At 37.4% G+C, this 9,118-nt stretch overlaps 1 protein-coding gene across 1 annotated transcript in view; it reads right to left on the bottom strand.

Moving 5' to 3' along the window:
• Positions 1-8,829, bottom strand: part of xpo7 (exportin 7) — a 46,725-nt gene extending 37,896 nt beyond the window's left edge. Inside the window, 2 exon segments of the mRNA XM_053339815.1 lie at positions 1-51; positions 8,797-8,829. The exon segment at positions 1-51 is cut by the window's left edge and continues 96 nt beyond it. Coding sequence (XP_053195790.1) covers positions 1-51; positions 8,797-8,829 — 84 coding nt within the window.
• Positions 8,830-9,118: the final 289 nt, after the last annotated feature.

Genomic DNA, 9,118 nt, shown 5'->3' with positions numbered 1-9,118 from the left:
GTCGGTCGTCTCGTACAGCTGCTTACACAGGATCTCCAGCTGGGCAAGGCCCTAGATAACAGAGACACAGACACGCACCGCTTATCAGGCAGCAGCAGATCGGGACAAGGAACAAACGTGACAAGAAGACAAGAAGACCGAGGACAGTGCGTTCCTCACAACACGATACAGCATCACACACACAGAGACACAAACACAGAGATACACACACACACACACAGAGACACAAACACAGAGATACACACACACACACACACACAGAGACAGAGATACACACACACACACACACACAGAGACAGAGATACACACACACAGAGACACACACATACACAACCACACACACAGACATACAAACACAGATACACACACACACAGGCAGACAGAGACACACATAACCACACACAGAGACAGAGATACACATAACCTCACACACACACACATAACCACACACAGAGAGACACAGACACACACATAACCACACACACAGATACACACAACCACACACACACACACAGACATAACCACACACACAGATACACACATAACCACACACACACACACACATAACCACACACACACACAGAGACATAACCACACACACACAGAGACACACACACACATAACCACACACAGACACACACATAACCACACACACACACACACAGAGACATAACCACACACAGACACACACATAACCACACACAGACACACACACATAACCACACACAGACACACACATAACCACACACAGACACACACACATAACCACACACACAGACACAGACACACACACACACACACAAACAAACCCTTACTACATACTGGTGATGTGATGCTCATGATAATAAATCACCAGTCAGTCTTCTGATCAACAGACTCAATCATAACTTCAACTACTGACAATTAATTCATCATTTAAAACAGAAACAATAAAACACTCAAACATTTTTTTCCCAGCTTCAATTTTTTACTTTAATAGTATTATATATATATTATTACGATAAGGTCTAGTCCTTTATTTAGTTCTAAATTACTATATAAAATAATCTGACTAAAAAATATTGTTGTAAAGTTGTGTTTTAATTAATTAATTCTTCTCTCTTGTTCTTTACATTCATCTCTTATTAAAAACGTGATCATTTAATAACTTATATTAACACATTATAATAATATATAATAATATATAATAATGTATATTTTGCAGCAGATGTCTCAGGTGGGTGAAAACGTGTTTACATTTAAATAAAAACATGTTTACTTTAACTTTATTTTTAATCTCACATATTAAAGAGAAAGAGCAGCCGGCAGCAGAAAGTGCCGAGTCATGCTCAGTCACAGTGAGATGTTTCTGATAAAAGACCTAAAACAGGCAGCCGGGTCCCAGGTCTGAGGATGAGGATGAGGATGATGATGATGATGAGGGTCAGGGTCTTCACGTGTCGCTCGCTGGTGTATTGATTATTGCCGACACGTGTGAGAGGTGAGTCGGCGTTATCAGCAGCAGATCCAACATCACGTCTGACGTCCTGCTGACCAGAGATAAGAGCCGAGCGTCGAAACGCTGCCAACGCCAACGCCGCCGCCCGCAAACCACAAAACTAAAAATATTTCATCATCATTCAGATAAACCTGCATCAGACCGGGGTATTTATGGATACAGTTAAAATATAGAAATAAAGTTGTTTTATAAAGCTTGATAGAGGATAAAGTGTGTCAGGATTAATAATTCTCTCCTTCATTGATTAATTGATTCATTATTTTTATTATTTTTATTTATTTTAAGTGAAATAAAATAGATAAAATTGCTTATTTCCCACAGTGGGAGTAACTTCTTCTTGTTGTGCCTGTTTTGGACCGCTCCCTATATGTGGCAGCACTTTAAAGCTTAAACTTTAAAATGAAGTTATCTGGTTGCAGCATATTTTTTTAATTTCCTGTATTCCACTGATCTGAACTCGACTTATAGTAAAGAAAAAATAAAATAAAGATCATACTTCTCTGATTGCAGCTTCTTAAATGTGAATTGTTTCTGTTTGTTTTTTAGTCTGACAGTAAACTGAAGATCTTTGAGACATTTGAGTAACATCATGTTGAACTTTGGGAAACCCTAATCAACATTTTTCACCATTTTCTGAGAAAAGTAATCAGCAGATTATTTGACGATGAAAATAATAGTTCGCTGTAGTCCTACATCATCACATCTGAGGAACTGTAACCGGAGAATATTTGGATTTCTTAAAATCCACTTAACTTAAAAACTATAATGACAAAATTAGAGTTCAACCGATACTGGATTATCTTTTACAGAATATGGACATTAAATGCAGATTTTTTTTGCTACGTGGTTATCAAACATTTATACATTTTACAGTTAACTTACACCGGGAATGTAATGATTTAAAATTCCTATAAATCATAAAACACAACAACAACAAAAACCCATGTATATATCTATTAGATTTAAATCAAGAAAAAGGATATAATATACATAAAATGCTGTGTATGTTACTTCAGAAAATGACTAACTTTTTTAACTCAACCTGCTGACATTCACTGACTCGATGCTCACGAAGTATTTAAACCTGTTGCTACGTCGCAGGTTTTACAACTTCGTATGTAACTTCAACGAGTTTCGAATGTGAAACATTTTGTCCTCATGTATGAGCAACGACCCAACAGACGTTCAGCTCGTTAAATGATGCTAACGTAAATATTTCATCCTCAAGCACAAGTTACAACAACAGACGTTCAGCTTGTTAAACAATGCTAACATAACTATTGCATCTTCACTTACAAGTGATGACAACAGACGTTCAGCTTGTTAAATGATGCTCACGTAAATATTTCATCCTCACTTACAAATGATGACAACAGACGTTCAGCTTATTAAATGATGCTAACAAATATTTCATTCTCACAAGTGACGACAACAGACGTTCAGCTCCTTTAAATGGTGCAAACGTAAATATTTCATCCTCACTTACAAATGACAACAGACGTTCAGCTTGTTAAATTATGCTAACGTACATATTTCATCCTCACTTACAAGTGATGACAACAGACGTTCAGCTGTTAAAAGATGCTAACGTTAATATTTCATCCTCACTTACAAGTGATGACAACAGACGTTCAGCTGTTAAAAGATGCTAACGTAACTATTTCATCCTCAAGCAGTGACGACAACAGACGTTCAGCTTGTTAAACGATGCTAACGTATTATTACATCCTCAAGCATAAATGATGCTAACGTAAATATTTCATCCTCAAGTAGTGACGACTACAGACGTTCAGCTGTTAAATGATGCTAACGTAAATATTTCATCTTCAAGTAGTGACGACTACAGACGTTCAGCTGTTAAATGATGCTAACGTAAATATTTCATCTTCAAGTAGTGACGACTACAGACGTTCAGCTGTTAAATGATGCTAACGTAAATATTTCATCTTCAAGCAGTGACGACTACAGACGTTCAGCTGTTAAACAATGCTAACATAAATATTTAATCCTCAAGCACAAGTAATGACAACAGAGGTTCAGCTCTAGTTACCGTAAACAAACTTTTGGGTGGGTTAAACTCTACGTATCAGATATGAGAGTGAAACTAAACCGTTAAATACACAGAAGAGTAATGAGACTTAATTAAAGCAGCTGTGATTAATTAACTGAAGAATTAAACTGGGGCTGCAATTATTAGTCAATTAATCAGTTAGTTGATCAAATTAAAAAGATAGTGTGTAATTATTTTAAAAGGTAATAATTTCATATTTTTGAGGGTTTTTTGGACGTTTTATGACAATTAGTAAAGGAAAAAAACTGTTTGCAGGTTAATTCATAATGAAAGTAGAAGAAGCTCTAGTCTCACACATCAGCATTAAATCAAATGACCACTGAGTGTTTGAGCTTCCTGAAAATAAAAAACGTACACAGCTGTTTTAAGACTTTCTGTTCTGAAAGCGTTTCCTGAATCTTAAAAACACTGAAAACCATCAGGATGAAATAATATTCACTCTGATGCACTTACAATTTTATTTTTACGTCTTTCCCCCCAAATTCAAACAAATATAACAGCTGTAAATAATTCATGGTGTTGATTAATTCATACAAATGTTAAATGTTGTCTGTTGTATTTTTCTTTATTGGCGTTAAATATCTGATATTTGATTTTTTCAAACATATAAAATAAGATGTTTTTCTCAACTTATATTATATAATGTTCTGAAAACTGGATCAGGAGTTAGTTACAATATAAGAAACAAGATTAAGATCTTTATTAAGTACTATACTGTAGTACAGTTAGGGATACTAGTACTTTACTGTAGTATAGTGAAAGGTACTTGTACTTTACTGTAGTATAGTGAAAGGTACTTGTACTTTACTGTAGTATAGTTAGAGGTACTTGTACTTTACTGTAGTACAGTTTGAGGTACTAGTACTTTACTGTAGTACAGTTTGAGGTACTAGTACTCTACTGTAGTACAGTTTGAGGTACTAGTACTTTACTGTAGTACAGTTAGAGGTACTAGTACTTTACTGTAGGACAGTTAGAGGTACTTGTACTTTACTGTAGTACAGTTAGAGGTACTAGTACTTTACTGTAGTACAGTTAGAGGTACTAGTACTTTACTGTAGTACAGTTTGAGGTACTTGTACTTTACTGTAGTACAGTTAGAGGTACTAGTACTTTACTGTAGTACAGTTAGAGGTACTTGTACTTTACTGTAGTACAGTTAGAGGTACTAGTACTTTACTGTAGTACAGTTAGAGGTACTAGTACTTTATTGTAGTACAGTTAGAGGTACTTGTACTTTACTGTAGTACAATTTGAAGTACTAGTACTTCACTGTAGTACAGTTTGAGGTACTTGTACTTTACTGTAGTACAGTTTGAAGTACTAGTACTTTACTGTAGTACAGTCTGAAGTACTTGTACTTCACTGTAGTACAGTTAGAGGTACTTTCTACTCCACTACATGTATTGAACAGCTTTAGTTACTTTTCAGATGTAGATTTGACTCAATGGAAAATATAACAAGCTTTTAAAATACAACACATTGTTAAAGATGAAACCAGTCAGCAGTGTGTAGTCGGCTCACATTTCAGATGTCTATGAGTTGTTAACAGCTTCACCAAATACTGATTCTTCCCTCTAAACTTCTCACATGCTTTCATTTCAATAAATGTTCAAATGATCCAATATTTCAGCAAAAATCAAAGATTAGAGAAAAAGTCCAAAAACTGAAAACACATTAGTGTATCAGAACTTTGTTTTTTCTTCTTTCCCATTAATCATCTCAGCAGCCCTCACATTTATCTGCTGACCCTTTGGAGGGACCCCACCCCTAGGTTGGGAACCACTGGACTAAACTAGCTAAACAATAGATAAAATCAAATGTCACAATATTTTTTACCAAATACCTCGCTATCGATAACGCAACAATATTGTAGCGATGACTGTCAGTGTGTTTATAAAATATTTACACAATGAGATTTTTGATAAATAATCAAAAGTAATGACAATAACAGTTTGGTAAGTTCAGAAAATATAATTTTACTGTAACGCCGCCTTTAAAACCAGGAAAAGAGTCTTATGCCATATCGCAATATTACGATAAATAAGACTGTATGTAGTCTAATATCACAATATTGATATAATATTGATATATTGCCCGGCTCTATGTAATAATATATCTGTCAGAGGGACCAAACCACTACTTTTACTGTAATACTTTAACTACATCACTCATAGTACTCCATGCAGGACTGGTACTGTAGTATTTCTACATAGTTTACGTGGTGCTGGTACTTCTGGATGGGCTCCAGGTTGGTACTGTAGTATTTCTACATAGTTTACGTGGTGCTGGTACTTCTGGATGGGCTCCAGGTTGGTACTGTAGTATTTCTACATAGTTTACGTGGTGCTGGTACTTCTGGATGGGCTCCAGGTTGGTACTGTAGTATTTCTACATAGTTTACGTGGTGCTGGTACTTCTGGATCGACTCCAGGTTGGTACTGTAGTATTTCTACGTAGTTAACGTGGTGCTGGTACTTCTGGATCGGTTCCAGGTTGGTACTGTAGTATTTCTACATAGTTTACGTGGTGCTGGTACTTCTGGATGGGCTCCAGGTTGGTACTGTAGTATTTCTACATAGTTTACGTGGTGCTGGTACTTCTGGATGGGCTCCAGGTTGGTACTGTAGTATTTCTACATAGTTTACGTGGTGCTGGTACTTCTGGATGGGCTCCAGGTTGGTACTGTAGTATTTCTACATAGTTTACGTGGTGCTGGTACTTCTGGATCGGCTCCAGGTTGGTACTGTAGTATTTCTACTTAGTTTACGTGGTGCTGGTACTACTGGATCGGTTCCAGGTTGGTACTGTAGTATTTCTACATAGTTTATGTGGTGCTGGTACTACTGGATCGGTTCCAGGTTGGTACTGTAGTATTTCTACATAGTTTATGTGGTGCTGGTACTTCTGGATCGGCTCCAGGTTGGTACTGTAGTATGTCTACATAGTTTATGTGGTGCTGGTACTTCTGGATCGGCTCCAGGTTTTATGTCAGTGATGCAGCTCCTCCAACGCTGCACCGGTTTGAGCTGCCGCTGCTTGTTTTCCAGCGTGGAGGTTTTACCTGCTGCTCATATCGACACCTCACTAAATAAACTCATTTAAATCTGAGCTTTTATTGTGCTTAAAATAAAAAGACTAATACCAAAAACATTACATTTAGGATATTAAACAGGACAAAAGGAGAAATATGCCTCATAGATTCATCTTTCAGTTTCACTTCAGACATTAAACCCTTTTTTCTTTCTCTTTCAAACATGTGTCCAGCAGCAGCCGGTCGGAGCGACAGCCGGCCGGTGTTACGGTTTAACTGGTGACCGTGTTATCTGGTGACTCTCATACTGGATGTGAATGAGCACACTTTAACTCACACACATGGTTAGTTACTCCAGATATTATAGACACATGGGTATGTTTTTAAAAAGGGATTAAACTAATTTACTACTTACTGTCAGGATCATTTAATCTGTGCAGTTTACCACTCAATACCAATATTACTATTGTGCTGTAAATAATGTCACAATTATTATTTTATTATATATTTCTACTGCTATTGATTTCTGTACTTATTTATTGTTCTTTATTCTTTCTTATCGCTGCTCTTTTATTTATTTTTTTACTGTCCACTTGCTGGTGTAATAATGCAAATTTCCTCATTGTGGGACTAATAAAGGAATACCTGATCTTATCTTAATGATTTTCCTTTTCTCTCTCGCTCTCTCTTTATTGCTGTCTCTCTCCTCCTGCTGATCTTTCCCTCCTGTGCTTTTTCTTCACTTTAACCTGTGCAATAACAATATCATCTCTGGTATATTACCACTTAATACCAATATTACTGTTGTGCTGTAAATAGTGTCAATAATGTCATAATTATTATTATTTATTATATATTTCTACTGTTATTGTTTTTCATACCTATTTATTGTTCTTTATTCTGTCTTATTGATTCTCTTCTATTTTACTGTCCACTTGCTGCTGTAATAATGCACATGTCCCCATTGTGGGACTAATAAAGGAATATCTCATCTCATTTATATCTGTTATTTTGTCTTATAAATGTATTTTATAATGTCTTGCATTTTGTTCATCTCTATTTATTAAATAAGTAAATCTCTGTAGTATGTTTTTAAAATGGATTAAACTAAAAATCAATGGCTTTTTTTTTAAGAGAGTCACCAGATAACACGGTCACCAGTTACACCGTAACAGCAGGTCTAGAGAGCTACAACCAGTCGGTGTTACGTTTTAACTGGTGACCGTGTTATCTAGTGACTCTCATCATACAAGACACGTTCCTGGATGTGAATGAGAATACTTGAACTCACATACATGATTAGATATTAAACAGACAGACATGTAATGTGGATTTTAAACTAATAAAAGGTAAAATAAAAGGCTTTTTTGAAGGAGAGAGTCACCAGATAACACGGTCACCAGTTAGACCGTAACACCGGCTACAACAACAGCATCAACAACATGAGGCTAAATATCCCTCCTAGGTGGCTTTTTATTGCTTTTAATGCTTGATTGCAAACATCCAACATGGCGTTAACACCCACCGGCATTAACAGGAGGTTTACCGGATAATAATATAAACAAACCGGACCGTGTTTTCAAACCGGAGCTCGGGCGGGAGCTAACGTTAGCCGCCTAGCATGCTAACACCGTCAAAGCTTCAACGCGTTAAAATATCTCACACGTTTTAACCCCAAAAAGCTTCAACATTAGATATTTAACCACATCTAATATTCATGATGTGAGCTCCACAGGCGCTGGAGTGAGTGTGTCCTGCTATCCTGCCTGCTACATGTCCGCTTGTTTTATTGTTTACTTCATAAAAACAGGCCGATAAACTCGCCCGTCACGCCGGACATGAAGCACTTTCCTCGGGCACATACACCGCCGGTTCCCCGCTGTAGCACCTGGAACCTCCGGAGCTTCAATTTACGTTAAACAACCTTACAAATGAACCTCGTAGCTAAATGCATGCTAACACTGCTGCAACAAGCTTTGAGTCTGAGCAATGACAGCAGGCCACAAGTCAACACAGGCAGGCGGACACATCCTTGTCTTTTTACCGCTTGCTGCCGGAGCACCGAAGCCGCCCTGCAGGCACCGGCGGCCCGCAGAGTCCGTGCCCGGGACCCGGCAGCAGGATCCGGGCTCAGACTCATCCGCGCACACGTGGATAAACAGTCGGTTACAAAAACATGAAACCTCTGCTTACCTGCACATGATCCGCCATTTTTCTCCATTTCATGCACCTCTCACTCCCCCGCTTATGGGTATGGACAGAAGCAACAGCGCCCCACCTGGCGGCGCCGTGGTACTGCAGCAGAAGTGGAGATTTTCAGACTGTCCTTGAACACAACACACAGAAAAAAACCCAAAAACTGGTAAATACACATAAAGGTAATAGAAAATAGACTAGATTAATGCAGAAGAAAGCTAATAAAAAAAGATTAATGCACAAGAAAACAGACAATGAATCATATCATTGGCTCAATTAAAAGTTAGTCTCTCACTTTAATGTTGAGTAAAACACATTT

Source organism: Scomber japonicus, chromosome 19 (assembly GCF_027409825.1).
Source record: "Scomber japonicus isolate fScoJap1 chromosome 19, fScoJap1.pri, whole genome shotgun sequence".
NCBI lineage: Eukaryota > Metazoa > Chordata > Actinopteri > Scombriformes > Scombridae > Scomber > Scomber japonicus.
This window is presented reverse-complemented; position numbering and strand designations above follow the sequence as displayed.